The sequence below is a fragment of the Macaca thibetana genome, chromosome 15, assembly GCF_024542745.1.
Source record: "Macaca thibetana thibetana isolate TM-01 chromosome 15, ASM2454274v1, whole genome shotgun sequence".
Taxonomy (NCBI): Eukaryota; Metazoa; Chordata; class Mammalia; order Primates; family Cercopithecidae; genus Macaca; species Macaca thibetana.
Window position 1 is genome coordinate 35,047,212 of NC_065592.1, and position 20,635 is coordinate 35,067,846.

The window sequence follows — 20,635 nt, forward strand, 5'->3', positions numbered from 1 at the left end:
GTTGTGGTTGTGCCTTGTGGATCCATTGGTTTATGATCAAGTGTTGATTAAGGTGGCTGCTACCAGGTGATTTCTGCACATCGCTTGGGTTTGTGGAGCATCTCAGGTTCTGCTTCTACCCCTCTGCTGTTACCAAGAGACCTCTCTTCAAAATGGGGCTCTTGAGTTAGAATAGAATGAGTTATCAGGATTGTTTTGTGTAGAGATGATTTTTGAGGAAGCCTTTGGGATGAAATGACTTCCAAACATTTTGAAATGTGACTCTTACTTACTGAATTAAGCATGGCCTTAATTGGAATGCAGGGACTGATACTTGATTTATATTAAGCAGCCTTTTTCTATTGCTGTTTGGTTGTAATTTCAACATGTGTGACCGTAGATAGATGTGACATGTGGTAACTTGCACATGGGCAGTTAACTGCGCCAAGAACAGCAGCAGTAGCAGCAAGCAGATGCAAGGCCCAACATGACAGGGAGAGAAACTCTTCCTTCAATATGTGCTTCTGAACCAAAAGTGGAATTTCATAAGAGACATATTTTGAAACATATCTACTTCTTTTGTGTGTGTCTGTGTGTGTTTCCCTGTTTCCAGCCAAGGGTATTGTGACTTTCTCCTGGGCCTCTTTCAGAATCTGGGTGCTCTGGAAAGCAGTGTTTTGGCAACATGGGGAAAGTGTGGCAGTGTGGGAGGGTCTGCTGGATCTGGGTTTGAGTATCGCATTTGAATATTTTACTAGCATTGACGTCGGATCAGTTATTTAGTCCCCGTAAGCCTCAGTTATCTCTTCTTCTACATTCACTTAATATATTTGACGCTTTGTTGTGATTATTGGTTATACATATGAAGAGCCTGGCATGGGGCCTGGCACACAATAGGTGCTCAATAAATAGAAGTTGATAATTTAATTGACGTGAGTAATAGAAATTATGTCCTTGAAAACAGTTGCTTCAAGATAGAAGTTTTCAGCCAGGCACAGTGGCTCACGTCTGTTGTAATCCCAGCACGTTGCAGGGGCTGAGATGGGTGGATCACTTGAGGCCAGGAGTTCAAGACCAGCCTGGTCAACATGGTGAAACCCCCTCTCTACTAAAAATACAAAAATTTGTCGGGCAGGCATGGTGGCACACACCTGTAATCCCAGCTACTCCAGAGGCTGAGGCACAAAAATCACTTGAACCCAGGAGGTGGAGATTGCAGTGAGCTGAGATCACTCCACTGCATTCCAGCCTGGGTGACAGAGTGAGACTGTCTCAAAAGAGATGGAAGTTTTCTTCTGTAGATTAGTGTTAGATCATACCAAGCAAAGTGGTCCTGGCGAATATTTCCATGAAAAACTGCATTCTGGCTCAGATATCATCAAGGCTTTTCACCCAAAGATTCTTATTTATGCCCTAGTCTGTACCTTGTGTGAAGATTAATACTGGATCTCAGAATGCTGTTGTGTTTTTAAAGTTCCCTGGGGTTAAGAGCAGTTTCCATTAGGTGTTCTCTGCTTTTTACTTAAAAATCTTACTCATGCATTGAGCAATATTTGTTGAGTTCTTATTATGTGTCAGGTATTTTCTGGGAGCTGGACTCAACTCAAAAGATACCCTTTTGATGAGAACAAAGGTAGGTGGATGTATGAAATATTATCTGTGGGATAAATGCGCTTAGTCATGAGGGAGACTTGTTACGGAGTGCTCATTGCATTTGTACTGTTGAGTTAACAACTTCTAGGAGGAGCTCAGGGCCACCTGGCAGGAGCTTCTATTGTCTGGCTGCTCAGCAAGGTGTATTTGGCTATAGGGTGTGCTGGGCAGGTGAACTTTTCCTAACTTTCCCTTGGGTCCTTCCTAAAGCAGCATGTACCTTTCCCAGAGTGAGGACAGGGCCACTCTTCTGTCCCACAGAAACCTCCAATCTGTTTTGGACTGCAGGAAGGAGCCATAGTAGTGGACTAGCAAATTTTGGCCAGAGAGGTTGATTTACTTCTGTTGTCAGGGTCCTCACTGATTGTATTTTTAATTTTTTTTTATTGCTACTGTAACAAGTCACCAAATACTTAGCATTTTATAACCACATAAATTTATTATTTCACAAGGCCAGAAGTCTGGGTACAGCAGAGCGTACCTAGGTCTACTTCTTAGAGTCTCACAGGGCTGATATCAAGGTGTTTGTGGGGCTGTGTTTTTTAGGGGGGCTCTGAAGATGAATCTGCTTTGGAGCTTATCCAGGATATCAGCTGAATTCAGTCCCCTGCAGTTGTAGGACTGAAGTCCATTTCCTTGCTGGCTGTCAGCAGGGACTGGTTTTTGCTCCTAAAGGTTGCCGTCATTCCTTCTTACGCTTTTCGTGTGACCCCTCTCCCACAAGTGGGTTGAATGTCTCTCACACTTTAAATCTCTGACGCCTCCTGTCTCATCTGAACTGTCTCCAGTCATAGAAAGTTCTTTACTTTTAAGGGCTCAGGTGTTCAGTTTGGCCCCATTCACATAATCCGGGATAATCTCCTAATTTTGAGGTTCATAACTTTAATTACATCTACACAGTACATTTGCCATGAAATGTGCATATTCACAGACTCCAGAATTCGGGTGTGGACATCTTTGCGGGGGATATTCAGCCTGCTACAGCTTTCTTGCCTGGAAGGAATAGTTTAGCATGTATTTGAAGTGTTCCCTCAGTGCCTTTGGCTTTTATTGACCCCTCTGCAGCTGTCCACTTTCTGTTGCCCATATTCAGAAAGTGACTGTAAAGCATAATAAGCGTTACCTATTAGAGTTTTTAATGTACAAACCACACAGAGGTGACTTTGGGAGCAGAACATCTCTGAACAAGGTATGAGACATTCATCGAAAAAATCCATCAAATGTTTATTGTATGTCGGCTTTATACCAGCCGTGCTCTAGGCACTGAAGTTCAACCACGAACAAGGCAGATGTGATGCACTTGGAGCTTTCATTCTAGTGGACACTGAGAACCAGGCTGAAGGCTGAGTCTGGGAATTCGAGGAATTCTTCGTAGGTCCTGGGTCTGCAGAGTGAGAACTGTCCTATCGTTCCAGTTTCACTGATGACCTCTCGACCAGCTCCCTCAAGGCAGTCTTTGCCAACGTGGACACTGTGGGCTGTAGTGGGAGGAATGTTGGGTTGAATGAGCTAGATTTGGGCTCTATCCTTGACTCACCATTGCCTCAGTGATGTGAAAATGGTGTGTGCTCCTTAAGGTTGGAAGTCCGGGCATGCAGATTTATCTCCATCTCAGTAACGTGGGGGAAAAAAGGAAATTGTTTTCATGGAACCAGTGGTTCCACAGAAACTGTCCACGTGTTTTCCAGTGTGCCCAGCACATTCCCACCAAGGTGGATCTTGGTTCATGAGAGAAGGTGGTAAAGTGAGGGTGCCCTGAGGCTCCCAGAAGACAAGTAATGTCACAGCTGGGCTGTGTATAGATCGAAGAAGCAGATGGATAAGGAGTGAACAAAGTCATCCTTGTCTTGAGGGGTCTTTATTTAGCTTCCTCTTGACTGTTAGACAAGGACCCAGAATACAGATGGGGCTCGTTGCTACCTTCAGCCTCATGGCTTTTTAGGGCTAGATACTTCAACTTGTTACATGCAGTCCTTAAAGCGTCTGTGTGGGTTTTTGCAGGAGAGAACACCTGCTCTTCGTGTTCTCCTGTCTGGAACCCAGACATTGTCGGAAAGTATCAGATTTTGTTTGGCTTTGTGTGATTTTACTGCCCACCTGTTTACTTACTTTCTCCCAGCAAGCAGCCGTAATCCTCATCGGTTGGTCATTGGTGGAATGACACACTGTGTAGATTTACTCTTCAGACTCTGTGTTCACCTAATTCTTATGGGAAAAGAAGAGCGCTAGCTGGTAGATATAGCAATGTGTTAATATGACTGCTCAACTCCATTTATACAGACATTTTCACCGCAGTTATACTATTTCTTCATTGAAAATTGTTGCCATATCTAAGATACAGGTTTAATTTTTTCCTCTGAATTATGTGGTAGTAGATGTATTTATGTTTAGAAACAGCAAAAAATGAAGTGTTTGGATGCCTTAAACACATCTAATTTAAAAGTTAATATTTAGCTTGTTGAATTATTTATTAAAATATTAGAATGTTCCTTAGAAAAGTAGTTTTATGATTTCCTATTTCAATAAAAAATATTAAAATGTTTCCCAGAGGAAATCTTTACTGTCATAGAAATCACCAGAAGGAGATAGCGATGACTTCTGGGTGGTGACAGTCTTTGATTTGTGGTTTACTTGTTTTCAGTTTGAACTTAAACATACTAATCCCAGCCTGAGTTGGATTTTGCATGTGGGCAAAGTGAAGTAGAGATTTGTGTCTACTTTATGAAGACATTTAAAGGACATTTGAAATGTTTCAGTGAACACATTGTAACATGCGTTCCCAGGAGGAAAACAAAATTGTGTATTGTGTTGAAAATATTATTCCAATGTATGTGGAATACACTTCTCATTTTGTCAGAGAATTCCTGAAAAATTGGAATGTACATGAGATTTTTATAAATTGAAAATATTTTCAGTTGCATTTTAATTGCACAGATGTGTTTTCTACTTCTATTTGGCTGTGCCTCCTAATGCATTAGTAATATTATCTTCCAGTGTTCATTTTGTGCAGTGATAATGGATTAACAAACACATTCATTCACTTAGCAAACGTTTATTGAGCCCTAATCAGTGCCATGCTCTAGGCCAGGGAGGCAGTCATGTGCAAGGTCCAGTCCTCTCTTTTTCTGTCCTGGTTGGGGAATGGGTGGGACAGACCAGGAAAGGAGCAGCTGCTGTATGGAGCAGGAGACCCTCGGCTGGGTGCGATATAGGCCCTGATGGGGCCTCCTACTGCGGTCTTTCCAGTCAGAAAAGAAGCATCCTCTAAATGGGGACCTAAAGAATGGATGTCAGCCAAGTAAAGAACAGGGAGTAGAATGTTCCTGGTAGAGGACATAGTATATGCATTGGTCCAGAGAGGAGAGGGAAGAGATGGTGGCATTTAGGGGAACTGTACCTAATCGAGATAGTTCAGCATGGAGCAGATACAGCTGTGGGGAGTTTGATGAGAGAAGGAATGATGAAATATGATGCTGCGGAGGTGGGCAAAGATCGGCTGAGGCAGGTCTTTCTTCACAAGCCATGTGAGGATATAGGGCCTCATTCTCAGAGCAAGGGGAGCCATTAAAGGCTCCACAGGCTGAGTGACTTGATGAGGTGAATACGAAACAGAGCATTTCTGTGAATGTTAATGGCCTTTGGAGCAGAACTCACTTTACTCCATCTTTTGGAGTAACTCACATTACTCCATGACTCATGCACTTCTCCCTTCTTTTTCATTTTTCTTCTAGAAACACTTACTGGGTATCTAATTGTTAAGTGCCCAGAACTGTGCTACATACTGAGTTGAAATAAGACACCATCTCAAAGATTAAAGCCAAATTGACTTTGCCAGCTTATAGCTTTTAAACAATTTTTCAGTCCTTCTCGACTTAACTCATAAGCTAATGAGGATGGAAAGAATATAATGAAGCCATCTCTTAGACCTAGAAAGAATGGGGCACAACAGCCTTTGTCTTTCTGGGGCCGGAGTCGCCGAACGTCATGCTTTTAGGAAACGTTGTATGTTGTGACTAACACATTTTGCGGAAGTGGGTGGGAGCTTTCAAATAATAACAATAAGCATTTGTGCATTCTTCCTGTAATGACATTACAGTTAGGATCTAACTGTAATGAGTTATGATCTGAAAATATTGAGTCATACATGAATTCCTGTTAGCTTAACTCAGAAAATATAGTCCCTCACTAAAGGTTTTATTTTCCTTCATTTTCCCATTTCCTTTACTTCGTATAAGAAAGTCATTTGCCTCCTGGGTGCAGTGGAGACCTGTACGAGTCCATAGCCAAGAGAATGTTTTTGGTTAGAAAAATAATAGTAGGAATTCCAAGCTGTGAATTGCTTACTGAAGCTCTTTGGAAATAGGATTTGGCAAGTAAGCATGAGCAGGAGACCACAGTTAATAGTAGGTGCAGACACATGATTCTCAGGCTGTATTTTGTGGTCTAGTTTCAAGGCATGAATTCTTTGCTGGGGTTAATTTTATTCAAGGAAGTTATCTGTCTGTTAGATCTGATATGTGCTCAGGCCAACATAGATTCTTTACCCTTCCTTTCTTCCTGCTGAACTATCCTTCCTCTTTTATCTTTTCATTGAATTAAAAAGAAAATTATGAAATAGTTTCAACATGAAAAAAGGTACAGAGATTAACATAAAGAACACTTCTGGCCAGGCGTGGTGGCTCATGCTTGCAGTCCCAGCACTTTGGGAGGCCGAGGCAGGCAGATCACTTGAGGTCAGGAGTTGGAGACCAGCCTGGCCAACATGGTGAAACACTGCCTCTATCAAAAATACAAAAATTAGCCAGGCATGGTGCATGCACCTGTAATCCCAGCTACTTGAGAGACTGAGGCAGGAGAATTGCTTGAATCTGGGAGGGGGAGGTTGCAGTGAACTGAGATCACACCACTGCACTCTAGCCTGGGTGACAGAGTGAGACTCCATCTCAAAACAAACAAACAAAAACACTCCTGTACCATCATCCATCATTTTGCCATGCTGACTCCAGGTTCTATTTAAGAAATAAAACATTACAGGTACAGCTGATGCCACCTCTGTTTCCCTAGCTCTTTCTTCAAAGATAACTCCTGTCTTGCAGTTGGATGTTTTAATCCTCTATATCATGTATACTTACATTCTATGAATAACACTATTTGGTACTGGCCTAAATGTGTTCACATTTGTAAGTGTGCATAGTGGCCTGCCACTTCATTCGGAATTATGTTCTTGAGATTTATCAGTGTTGATACATGTGGAATCTGGTTAATTTTTGCCGTAATATTCTATTTTTATACTAAACTTTTAAAAATTCATGCTTCTAGTCTTTGGCTTATTTTTTCAGGTTATGGTATGTTTTGTTGCACAGAAAAGTAAAATTAAGTCATGAGCAAAATATCTGGGTAATCCAAGCTTTCAACTTGATGCTGAATTTGAATTGTGTGTATTTTGTGAACCCTGTGATGTCAATCCATGCCTGATTGTGTAACTCTAACCAATATTCTTTTGAAAATGGAAATTTGTATTGACTACAGATTGCCAATATTATTAGTGAATACTGAGCACTTAATCTCAAATAAAGAACTAATTTAAAAAGGATTCTAACAATGGCATTGGCTGTTCCACCTTATTACTTATGGGTGGGTTGAGCCAACGTTTCTGTTAGAGACCAAAACCAAAAACAGTCAAGTCAAACAAGCAATTAAACCCAACATACAGACTACTGATAAGGAGGTCATATCATAAGATATGGCATTGAATTGGTGTCTGCTAATGTAAAGGTCTGATGCCCACAGCAAATTTAACAGGGACCTATGTTTACATCCATGGTCAACTACATTCCTGGGTTAAACAGTCAGGCTGTAGGCCCTGCTGTGTGCCTGGAGTTTTGCTGAAGTGTGGGGCTTTTAAGACAAGAAGAATAAACTTGCTCCAGAGTTTGCTCCAGAGTTAAGAAATGTAAACTAAAAATCCTAAAGATGTTGGAAAAACTATTGCCCTTGAAGATTTAAATTTATTCAGATGGAGAAGACATGTTGTAAAAACAACAGACCCATTCACTGATTTGTACCCTTCAGGAGACAGATGACTGGTAATGGTGGCAATGGGTGAATGTTGGGTTTGGAGTTTTTAGAAACATCTGCACTTGGTGACTACTGTATCTAATTGGTGTGATAAACCTGGCACCCCATGTGTTTGGCACCATCTTGGATCCTACTCAGGGCCAGGTGAACTGAGTGGCCTCTTCACTACTTCAGAGTCTGAAGCAGATTATAGTATGTGGACCAGACACAGAATGTACCACCAAGCACATTGGCGCAAAGTGTACTGGGAAGGGAGACTTTGTGAACGTGGTGCTGGTTCTCAAACCTCAGCACTCAAAAGGATCTCCTGAGGATTCCTGGATCACACTCTTAAACTTCTCATCCAGTAGGTCTCAGGTGGCTGAGAATCTGCATTTTTTTTTTTTTTTTCCTGAGACCGAGTCTCACTCTGATGCCCAGGCTGGAGTGTATTGGCGCCATCTTGGCTCACTGCAACCTCCACCTCCCAGGTTCAAGCAGTTTTCCTGCCTCAACCTGCCTAGTAGCTGGGATTACAAGTGCATGCCACCACGCCCAGCTAATTTTTATACTTCTAGTAGAGAGGGGGTTTCGCCATGTTGGCCAGGCTGGTCTTGAACTCCTGACCTCAGGTGATCCACCCACTTTGGCTTCCCAAAGTGCTGGGATTAAAGGCGTGAGCCACTATACCCAGCCTGAATCTGCATATTTAACAAGCACCACAGGTGATTCTGATACAGTAGCTCCCCAAACCTCATGGTGTTAGTGAATCCCAGTCATTCACAACTCTGCCATGATTTTGGTCATATTCAAGTGCAGCTGGTACCATTTTTAGTTAATATATTTTTAAAATAAAGTCACTTCTTTTGGATAATTAAATTTAATTACAAGGAAAGCTATACCACTGCTGTAAAAACATCACCTGCTTTAAAGAGAAGGTGCATAATGAATATACATTAAGATAAGAATGTGAGGGCCGGGCGCGGTGGCTCAAGCCTGTAATCCCAGCACTTTGGGAGGCCGAGACGGGCAGATCACGAGGTCAGGAGATCGAGACCATCCTGGCTAACACGGTGAAACCCCGTCTCTACTAAAAAATACAAAAAATTAGCCGGGCGAGGTGGCGGGCGCCTGTAGTCCCAGCTACTCGGGAGGCTGAGGCAGGAGAATGGCAAAAACCCGGGAGGCGGAGCTTGTAGTGAGCCGAGATCCGGCCACTGCACTCCAGCCTGGGCGACAGAGCAAGACTCCGTCTCAAAAAAAAAAAAAACAAAAAAAAAAAGATAAAAATGTGTATGTCTGTGTGTGTGCACATATAAGCATACACATATCTACCATAGGGAATGAGTTTTCCTTCAGGTTTTTCAACTTAAATGTCAACTTTGAGGTCAGTTAATATGTGTAAGATATATGTGTGTATATATGTCTATACATATAAGCCTATACATAAATACATACATGAATACATATAGTATATCTATACACAACCTATTATGCATATCATGTATATTTCATCCACTTAGTATTATCTTTTATTTTGCAGTTTGGCAAATGCTCAGTAAAAGAAAAGGGTTAGAAGGGGAGAAAGACATTTTATCCCAAGCCTTCAGGAATTAGGATGAGGATGTCTTCACCTTGCGGTGAGGAGTAATTATACTATTAGAGACAGCACATTGGAGTGTGGCTGATGTGCTGTGTGATGGTAGTTGTAGTCTCTGCCTAGCGGAGGAAGGACATTTCAATAGAAGAAAAAGTTCAAGACCTTGCCGAGAAACAGAGAAAGGATTTTTGTCTTTTTAAGAACTTGAAAACCCTGTTTGCAGACAAAAGCCCTCCAGTTTTGGCAGTAAACTTTCATGCAAGGGAAGAAAAAGGCAGGGGATGACATTGTTGACAATTGTGAGCACTTACCATGCGCCAGGCACTGTGCGAGGGGCTTTGTACATATCCTCTAGTTTTAGTGCTCATAAAAACTCTGTGATATGTGCACAGCATTTTAAACTTTGCTGTATAGTTGAGAAAATGGAAGGATGGGGAATTTGAGTCATTTGCCCAGGGTTCTATAGCTACCCCAGGTTCCCATGACTGGAGAATTGGGGCACAGGGTGGCAGGGGAGAGTGAGTGACAAGAATCCTAAGAATCTTATCTCCATTCAGTCTTTATAAAAGAAGTGGATTAACTACCACATTTTGTTTTTACTTAAATTTACATTACGTCAGTTGGGCATTTCTTGTTTTGTCCTGGGTTTGTTTTGTTTTTGCTACACAATCTTGAACATCTGTCATCCTGTAGGCCTAATGTTAAACACAAAAACACTTTACCTCCTATAGCTTTCAATTAAGATCTCTCAGTTTGTGTTTGTAATAGTTTTTCAGGCAAGTTCTCCGTAGGTTCGGCTTCTAGTGTGTTAACCTTTAGTTATAAAGTGAACCCAAAGAGAGAAAGTAGAAACAAAACACCTCACCTGTTTTTTGCTCATGAATTACTTTCTATGGAAGGAACAATCATGAACACCTCTGTGTGTCACAGAGGTCTACATGAGTCTGGCATTTAAGGGAGACCACGTGGGTCCCTTTGAGGACTGTGAATGTGGGAATACTGGGACTCTGGTGAAGAACCCATTCCAGAAGAGATGAATCAGCTGGACAAGTTCTTTCATAGAACCTTTAGGCAGGTTTTCTCAGAAATGCACATTCAGGATTATGCTTGATCAGAATGATACTCAATCCCTTCTGCATTTGGAGTTCTCTTTAAAAGAAAACATCCCAGGCTGCTGTTTCTCAAGAGATAGTGAGTCCCAACCACTTCTAGACATTTTCTTGTGTAGTCTACATTATAATTTCACAGCAGTCTCTGATACTACAAATGTCAAGATAGCCCAACCTTCTCTAAACTTCAGAGATGTCTGATATGATATTGAATAAAGCAATGCTCATAGAAACATCAAGAAAGGTGGATTTTCCCTGGATACTTTTTTCCTACTTGACAAATGAGAATGATGAAACTGACTCATCTTTTTCTCTTTGGAAGCCTGAACGCTCAGAACCCAACTTGAGGCTCCTCAGCTATAGCAATTCTGACTTCATAGTCTGTAAATTATTGTTCTTTTTTTTCTTTAGCTTATGCTTTCTGCCCTAATTTATCTTTTCCCTGTTCTAATGAATTATTGTCCTGTATCTGCTATGCAGTTAGGTGACATATAACAGCAATTAAATATATGAATTGGTACATACAAAGATTTGACTAAAACTCGGTGTAAAACTAAGTGTTTTACGTTAAATTTCCAGTGTTAGAAACAGTGCTGACTTGAACAGAGTGACAGAATTCCATCTTTCCCTATTTTTGACAGCTTTAAACTTTATAGTTCCTTCCTTTCTTGTGAGCCATCATTAACTTGTTTCTCAAAGCCATTCCCGTATTACTCATCTTGTGGACTCAGACAGATTTGGGAATTTGCGGTCAGAGTTGTATTGGACACATCCCCCCAGCCCACATGAGATCCTTTTTATCTATTACATATTAACTAATTTTAAGTACAATATTCCTGCTTCGTTTAAAACCATTAATCAAACAATGAGTTTGAAAATAAACACAATGCAAACTTACAGTTAGAAATAACTGTAGTGTCTTTAGTTTTGGTTAGGAGTTGGTTACTTGTTTGTTAAACTCAAGATTGTGAACAGTTTTAATTCACTTGTTTATTTCCAATAGAGATTTCAGGTTTACATTTGAACTCAAAAACAGTTTTCTTTCTCATTACAGAGAGGACTAAACTCTTCATCTCCCCTCCCGAGCAAGGAGCTGGCTGAAGCCACAAAAACATTGCTGCATAGTCTTGGGACTCTGGCCCAGGAGGTAAGTTGCGTCTTTCCAGTACCAGAAAGCGGACCGTTCGCTGTATCATTTTTTTCATTTCCTGAGTTTGGCAAGAGGTCCTTTGGATTTGAATATCACATGGGATGTAATATCAATTTTCAAAGTATAAGTGATGTAGAAAATAATGTTTTGATTTCCTTATTTTAGAAATGAAGCAACCAAAACGCATAGATGTCTCAGAGCTAGTTAGTGGCTAACAGCTGGATATCTAGGTTAGAACCTTCTCCCTTTTTTCTCTTTGCCCCTAGGTAATCATACATTTGTAAAGAGGAGAATTATCTCTGTCACCGCCCATGCACTGCTTTTGTCTGACCAGCAACTTCTTCATATTGCTTCTTCAGTAGCAAGGCCAATCATTTTACCAACACACATGCTTGCTAACTAACAGGAATAACATGGTGCCCCTATTTCAGCCCTTTCCCTTGTAGGCATCTGGCTTCTGAGGTTCAACTGTGGGAATATGATCTCTTAATGAACGTTAAGTTGAGTTTGCCTTTTAGGTCCACATGTTGACAAATATATCAGAGTAATCTGTAATCTCTGTCCTAGGATCAGAGGGCCTGTAGGCACTTGTAAAAGCAGTTAGTTCTGACTCACAGTCAGTGCACACTCCACTTTTCTGACTCCCAGCCTTGTTTCAAATTAGACTTGGAAGCGAGGAACTGTCTGGTGTCCCCCTGCATAAGAAGCTGAGCCAGGGGGCAGTGGTCACAAACAATACAGACTTAAACTTATAGGATATTGGAAAATAATAATTTGTGGGGAAAATGTCTCAGGCTTGGTCCACCCTTATTTTTAGCTGCTTCTCTAATTCATTTTTCCTTTCTTGGTGCTTGTATCTAACCTACCCATTTTTTGGTGCTTGCATCATTTTTTCAAATATCAAAATGAACTTTCTGTTTTCTAACAGTGAAAGTATTGCCTGTTCATTGTGGAAAATGCAGAACACTTGGAAAATACCAAAAATGCTGAGATTAAACACTATTGACCCCTTAGTGTATTTCTTCCTATCCTGTTCTATTTTCTTTCTTTGATTTCTGCTCACGTGTTTCTGACTGACGAGGTTTGACTTTTGGGTTCCCTTTCCAGAGGAGAAGCCTTCTTTCAGCTTGCCATTTGTTACCCTGGTTATGAAGGCTTGTGACCTTTTTTACTAGGTAGAGAAGCTGGACCAACTAGGGTTTTTCCAGGGGGAGTATGAGAAGGATAAACTGTTTTGCAAGTCCGTAGCTGTTTCTCTAGGGCCCTGTTAGCTGACATTGACATGCCTTGCCTTGCTCTGCAGATCCCCTCCCAGCCCTCTGTCCCTTGTTCATTTCTGGCCTTAGAGAAAGCAAAGCAGAGGCTGTAATGCAGGAGGATGCCTCTAAACTCAGGGTTTGGTTACAGCTGTTTTCACTTACATCACTGGCCCTGTTTTTTTTTTTTTTTTTTTCTGGCATTAAAAAAAAAAAAAACTTGGAAGCAGGTGATGTCCCCATTGCTGATGTGCTGGAGACTCTCCAAGTGAACAATATACATTTTTCTTGGCAGCTGCTTCTTGTGCCCTGCTTGCTCCTGGTCCAGGACAAGCAAGGACCATCTGCTTCTTTCAATAGAACACCTCCAAGTCCCTTTGATCACAAGTTACTCGTTGTCTAACTTGCTATTTCTGTGAGACAAATGGGAGAAGATCAGTAAATGCCCTTGTTTGTCCGGTCAGTGTGTGGAAAGTTGATAATTTTGACCAAAGCACAACCCTTGAAAGGAAAAGAAAAAGGGAGTGAATGTCTTCTGAGGAGCTGCCTTGGTTTAGGCAGTGTCGCCCATTTCCCTGTATACTCCACATGACAAACCTGAGTAGGTCTCATTGTGTCCATTTTGCAGATGGCACCAAGGCTCAGAAAAGTTAGGCAACTTTTCCAGTCACCCAGTGAGTTAATTGACAGAACTGGGATTTGAACCCAGAATTGTTGGATTCCAAAGCCTGTGTTGTTGCCTGCTTCGTGAAAAACTCCAGTAGGAACTGGAATAGAAAGGAGACCCTTCCAAGAAAGAAAATATGCACTAGCAGAACCTGGAAATTGGGAGGAAATGAGGACTTGAGGAATAAGATGAATGAAAGCTGACATGAGTTTCACATCTGGGTGATGGGAAGGGAGGACAGGGAGGCAGCATCTCAGATGTCCACCCAGCACCGACCAGCTGCCTGGCATTGCTAGGTGTTGGGGACTTAGCAGTGAACTCGCTAACTTCTCTGCTCTCTTGGGGCACATATGGAGTGAGAGACAGAAACAAACAGGTCAGTGTACAATGCCACAGGAGGGATATATGCAGTGAAGAAAAAGCAGGGTAAGGGGTATAGAGCATGAGAAGGTGCTATTTTAAAGGGGGTGATTATGGAAGCCCTCTTGTGACAGTTGAACCTGAAGGAGATGACAGCATGTCTGTGGAGAGGGAGGGAAACTCCAAGCAGGAAGAATGGCAGATACAAAGACATTGATGCTAGAGCATGCCTAAGGAATGTGTTTAAGGACCAGGGAAAGTGAGCAAGTGGTGCGGGGAGGAGAGGAGCTCAGAGCAGGAGGAGGTGAGTTCCATACAGTCCTGGCAAGACTTTGGATTCCTGCTGGGTGAGATGGGAATCCAGTGGAGGGTTTGAGGGAGGGGGACATGATGTGATCCAGAGTTTAGACTGTTTACACTCTGGTTGTTGGATTGAGAAGAGACTGGGATGGGGGAACGGGAGGACAAAGGACACTGTGCTGGATTGAGAAAGCAGTAAGTCAGTTTCATTCATTCACTCAACTGATGATGTTCAAACACCACCATTATCTGTGGGCTAAAGGATGAAGAGCCATCCCTCCCTGAGAGTCAGGGAGCCCTTCCCAGATAAAGTCTGGAGTGTGAGCTGAGATATAGGAGAAAGAGCAAGAGTTTGCCCCTAAAACGGGTGCTGGGAAGAGCCAATGGTTTGGAATAACTCAGTAATTTATGGTGCTTCTTTAGAAAGATTTGCTGGCTTTATGTGGGAAGAAATTTGTTTATTTGATTGGGGAGTGGTGGGATGGTGGTGAGGCTGCCTTTGGAAAGAGAAGTGAGTGCTTTGACTCACTATTGTTTAAAAATCTCTAGGGCTGTTACAGGTTATGAAAAGATAAAGTTGGGAAAAGCTGTCCACGTCACCTAACTGGGTTCTTGTGGAGTGTGCTAGATGTCCCCTCTCTGGAGAAAAAAAAATCCTTTTTCTCCAACTCTGACTCGCCTCTGGAGAGCCTAGTTCCCATCGGGAGGCAGAAGGGGCAAAGCTTAGGACCTAGAGAGTGCTGGACCACACCACTTACAGGAACCAGCAGGCTGTGAGGTCGAAAGCTAGGCACATAGAGCTTTCCAGGCTGGGTGCAGGGCCTCGTGGCCCCTCCCCTCTGTGCTCTATAGCTCAGTCTTCCCAGGCGGTGTGAACATGCAGTGACATTTCAAGGAATGCAGGGATTTGTTAATGATTTATTGTGAATGTTTGGAAATACAAAGTGCTCTATAAATATTTCATAATAGCATTGGGGCCGAGAACTCCACAAAGTGCCGGAATACATTTGTATGTAAGACAGAGCGCCGCCGACCGGCTCATTGATGTTTGTTGAGTGGCAGTCACAGACGCACCCCTGGCTGCCTGCGGTTTCTGACTCACCCTGTTGGAGCTGTTCTCTGCAGGGCACCCTCATGTGTGGCATAGGATTTATGCCTCATCACACACTGTTTTAGCTTTCTTGTCTTGATGATGAATAGAGGGCAGTGTCCAATTATGGTATAAGCATCTACTGCTCCCCAAGTCTGCCAAAACCAAGCCAAGTTGTGTCTCAGCGAGCTCCGTGAAAGATGGAGAAGTTGAGCACTCAGAGACACGGTGTGACCTTTCAAAGACTGTAAGCTGACGAGGGATGTAGCTAGGGTTCATACTCGAGTTTTTCTTTTTTTTTTTTTTTCTTTCTTTCTTGTTTTTGAGATGGAGTCTTGCTGTTGCCACCCAGGCTGGAGTGTAGTGGCGCTCTGCTCACTGCATCGTCTGCCTCCTGGATTCAAGTGATTCTCCTGCCTCAGCCTCCCTAGTAGCTGGGATTACAAGCACATGCCACCACACCCAGCTAATTTTTGTATTTTTAGTAGAGGGGGGTTTTGCCATGTTGGCCGGGCTGGTCTTGAATTCCTGACCTCAGGTGATCCACCCTCTTCAGCCTCCCAAAGTGCTGGGATTACAGGTGTGAGCCACCACGCCTGGCCTAGACTCGAGTTTTTCATCTTATGCTTTTTCATTGCCTGACACTTTACTGAGACCGAGATAGGGAACTCCACATACAGTACCTTTTCTCCCAAGGGGGACAGGGCTACTCAATTTCCACACTGGAGTTCGAGGAGTTTTAGAAGTGAGTCAGTTATCGAGGGTGAGAGCAGATCCTGATAGGCTCAACAACCCTCAGATGTAGCTGTTCAGAGAAAGCATTCTCATCTATAAACTGGAAGATAATCCCAGTGAAACAAAGCCCAGCTCCAGGGGCCTTCACTAACTCCAGGCTGTGCTTCTCAAACTTTAGTGAGCATAGGAATCACCTGGGCATCTTGTGGGGCTGTAGATTTGAATTCTGCAGGTCGGTGGAGGGGTTGTAGAATCTGCATTTCCAACAGTGTCTCCAGTAATGCTGATGCTGCTCGTCCCTGGACCACAGATTGGGTAGCCAGGTTCTGGCAAGCTCATGCCAAGGCTTTGAGATGACATCTGACAAAATATGTTCTGGGACATGGCTTTTGAGAGGTCAAGAAAATAAGATGTTTCTTTCTCTTCTCATCCCAAACCCTTGCACTGCCCTTTTCTCCCTTCTCCTACCCGCCTTTTTCTCCCTATCCCTGACGCCAGCTGTTCAGCATGAGAAGCTGGAGTGACATGCGACAGGAGGTGATGTTTCTGACCAATGTGAACAGCTCCAGCTCTTCCACCCAGATCTACCAGGCTGTGTCTCGTATTGTCTGCGGGCATCCCGAGGGAGGGGGGCTGAAGATCAAGTCTCTCAACTGGTATGAGGACAATAACTACAAAGCCCTCTTCGGAGGCAATGGCACTGAGGAAGATGCTGAAACCTTCTACGACAACTCTACAAGTGAGTGTCTGTGCAGGCCCCAGACCTGTCCCCAACCCCATCCCTACCTTAGTTCTGGCCTTGGCCTGTGTCGTCTCCTCCCTCTGTAGCAGCGTTAGATGTCTGCATGCCCATTTACCCACCAGACTGAGCTCCTCCTGGAGGAGAGAGGCTTCTCTTGATGAGCTACCTATCCCCAGTGCTCTGAACGCAGCCTGGCACTTCTCAGGTGCACAGTAGTGTTTATCAATGGAATGAATGATTGACAGCCAGCCTCCTGGTTTTCTGGGGGATGTAGAAAGGTGGCTTCCAGAGCAGTCAAGAATGAGATAATGGCAGAGGGAGAAATCCTGCAAGATCTCACTTATGTATGGAATATATATAAGGTGTGCAAAGTGTCAGTTTCACATGATGAATAAGTTCCTGAGATCTGATGTACATTGAGATGACTATAGTTAGTAACACTGTATGGTATACTTGAAATTTGCTAAGAGAGGAGATCTGAAGTGTTCAGACTACACAAAAAAGGTAACTATGAGGTGATAGATTTATTAACAGCTTGAGTGTGGTGATCCTTTCACAGTGTATACATATATTAAAACATCACATTGTATACCTTAAATATACAATTTTTATTTGTCACTTATCACTCAAAAAAGATGGAAAAACATTTTTGAAAAGGATGATATACTGGTTTTAATATTACCATCGAGATAAGCTTTATAATAACATAAAAAAAACACAGTAATAATAGCAACAACAACAACAACAAAAAACTAACATTTAAGTAGAATTTCTTATGCACTCTGCATTCTGTTTATCTCATTTTACCGTCATGATAACCCTGTAGGGAAGATTCTTTAACCCCACATTTCGTAGGCTTGGAGAGGTTAAGTGCCTTGGTCAGAGCCACATCAGAGTTAATCCACAAGAGCCAGGATTCAAGCCCAAATCTGCCTGGATCTATGCTCTCTAAAATAACTGTTAGTGGTGGTGTGTGTGTTCTCACAGTCAGATATTTGATCTGCTCTTTGTTTCCCATTCTTAGCTGCAAGGCAGTGTTAAAGAACCTTGTATCTCCATATCCACTCCCCACACTTAAGCACTTTTGTGGGCACGTGTGCCATATGCCTGGTGGCAGCAGGGATCCAGTGTTACAGGTTTAGGCAATGGCATCCTTTTCCTTGAAAACTTGATGCAGGTGAACCTTTCTCCATTTCCAACCACAGGTGTGTCTTTCAGACACTGAGTGAGGCAGGTTTTGTAACACAAGAACCTTTTCTTCTCTGGAGTAAAGCACTCCAGACATTCGCAAGTTGCTTTACAAGCCCGAAGAGGATGGGATTGTAGGCAGCTTTAATGAAATCCCATCTTCTCCGGTCCCACAGCTTGCAAGTTGACCCAAGGAAGCCTTCATTTCCATGACAGACATAATTGTGAGGACAGCCTCATTAAAAAGAAAAAAATTCGATTATCTTTCCAGCATATAGAGGACACTTAGTATCTAAAAAACCCTGAAAAACTTTGAATGAATTTTTAAAAATCAGGGATCCTGCTAGATAATCAAACCCATTTGCCTGTTATGACTTTTGTATTTGGGTTTTTGTTAAGTGTACATATACTGGTTATGTTAATCAAAGAGAATTTTTTTTTTTTTTTGGAGACGGAGTTTCGCTCTTGTTGCTCAGGCTAGAGTGCAGTGGCACGATCTTGGCTCACCGCAAGCTCTGCCTCCCGGGTTCAAGCGATTCTCCTGCCTCAGCCTCATGAGCCACCATGCCCAGCTAATTTTGTATTTTTAGTAGAGATAGGGTTTCTCCATGTTGGTCAGGCTGGTCTTGAACTCCCAACCTCAGGTGATCTGCCCGCTTTGGCCTTCCAAAGTGCTGGGATTACAGGTGTGAGCCACGGCGCCCTGCCCCAAATTTTGGTTTTTGCTTTAAAACTGAGGGCTCAAGTCAGCCTTGTGGTTGCCCCTCAAGAGCTGGTTTAAATGTTGGTCATGTTGTCAGTGAAAACAGTGGCAAGGCTGTCATGAGAGTGTGAATCTGGAGTTGTGAAGGCTTGTGCTTTGTGAAAACATTTTTCCAGATGAGCTCAGTTGTGAGTTATCCATCATTGATTTTATAATGAGCTCTGATTATTTATCAAGCTGCATTCTTTACAGATAATATCTCAGTTTAATCTGAGGTAATCTTCTCCACATCTCTCAAAATAGATGTTATGAATTTTACTTTTACAGAGGAGCCAACTGAGGGTCAGATAAGTTACTTATTATATTAGTGGTAGAGCTGGAATTTGAACTCAGAACTGTCTGGCTCCAAAGCCCTTGTAAGTTTCTATCAGTATCTGACCATGCATATGAGCATTTGTCTCTCCTATTATTTGTAGCTCCTTACTGCAATGATTTGATGAAGAATTTGGAGTCTAGTCCTCTTTCCCGCATTATTTGGAAAGCTCTGAAGCCTCTGCTTGTTGGGAAGATCCTGTATACACCTGACACTCCAGCCACAAGGCAGGTTATGGCTGAGGTAAGCTACTCCCAGCCTAAGACTCCCTCCCCAGAATCTTCCCAGAACTGGGGGCAAAAAACTCAAGGTAGCTTCAGAGGTGTGCACTAATTTTTTTTATGGCTCTTCTGGGATTCCCAGAGTGAAAACCTCAAGTCTGATGCCGACCAGAGCTGGGCCAGCTCCCCAGCCCTGGGTATAGAATCATAGTTATAAGCAGGCATTTATTGGCGATGGGGGAGGACTGGCACAGGGCTGCTGTGATGGGGTATCTTTTCAGGGAGGAGCCAAAGCGCTCATCGTCTCTGCTTCTCCTCCTTTTTCTGCGGTCCCTGGCTCCCCACCTGACTCCAGGTGAACAAGACCTTCCAGGAATTGGCTGTGTTCCATGATCTGGAAGGCATGTGGGAGGAACTCAGCCCCAAGATCTGGACCTTCATGGAGAACAGCCAAGAAATGGACCTTGTCCGGGTGAGTGTCCCTCCTATTATTAGCATGTGCCTGCTTGATACTGGAGAGGTGAGTTTCTGGTCACTTTCCCAGGTGTGACTGAGGTGAGAATTCTTTCAGTTTATCTAGCTGGGGGAATGTAGTGAGCATAGGTAGAATCACAGGGCACCACCTCTCCAGAAGTACAGGCCATGGTGCAGAGAAAATATTGTGCATATCAGCATCCATGCCACTCATGGTCAAATAGCAGTTTTCTGCAAAACTTAGTGAGGGCTGGTGTTTGGAAGTAGAGTTGGGTAATTGCAGGACCCTGACTATTTTCATTTTTGGCTGCGGCCTGTCAGCCAGCCACAGCATCATCTTTACCTCCCTGTGCCTTGGTAGGTTTTGGAAAGAGGTGTGGGAGCAAAAGCATCATGTTACATGTAGACTGGCCTGAGAGACTCATTCTCAGGGCACTGTGTGAATGATGAGCTGCTGTTACTGTGTGGAGGGGAAATGCACTTAATGCTTCAGAGCCACTTGAAAGGGGTAAGTGCTCTAGAGACAATTGGATTGAAATGTGGAGCAGGCTGAGCAAGAACAGAATGTCTCCCTTGCCTGAGCCTGAGTGCTGTTTAATCTCATCTTCCTGCCTTGGGCTGAGTCAGAGAATCGTTAGACTATTTCCTATTTCCATGGTGAGGGAGGCCTCTTCCTTTTGTCTCTGCTCCCTTTAAAAAGCAGGTGAGGATTTTGCCAGGTTTCTTGTTTTGAACCTTATTGACTTTAAGGGTAGCTGGGTTTTAAAGGCTGTACCTACCTGGAGGGAACACTTCCGAAGTTTAGTACTAGTCCCTGATCCGCTGGGAGGCAGGTTACTGAGGAAGTCCCTTTAAAAACAAAGGACTTTATACTGAGAAAAGCATAAACAGTGATTTGTATGGATTCACACTGACTAATAATAATAGCTCATGCCATTCAAGTGTGGGTCTCTCCTCTAAAGGAGGGTTATATGATCT

The 20,635-nt window shown here is 43.0% G+C and overlaps 1 protein-coding gene across 3 annotated transcripts in view; it reads left to right on the plus strand.

Moving 5' to 3' along the window:
• The window catches only part of ABCA1 (ATP binding cassette subfamily A member 1), a 147,660-nt gene that overhangs the window by 71,671 nt on the left and 55,354 nt on the right, over nucleotides 1–20,635 (plus strand). For all 3 annotated transcript variants that reach the window (XM_050761840.1, XM_050761838.1, XM_050761839.1), the window contains exons 8-11: nucleotides 11,453–11,545; nucleotides 16,455–16,695; nucleotides 19,066–19,205; nucleotides 19,539–19,655. In XM_050761840.1, coding sequence (XP_050617797.1) covers nucleotides 11,453–11,545; nucleotides 16,455–16,695; nucleotides 19,066–19,205; nucleotides 19,539–19,655 — 591 coding nt within the window. The remainder of the gene's footprint in view (nucleotides 1–11,452; nucleotides 11,546–16,454; nucleotides 16,696–19,065; nucleotides 19,206–19,538; nucleotides 19,656–20,635) is intronic.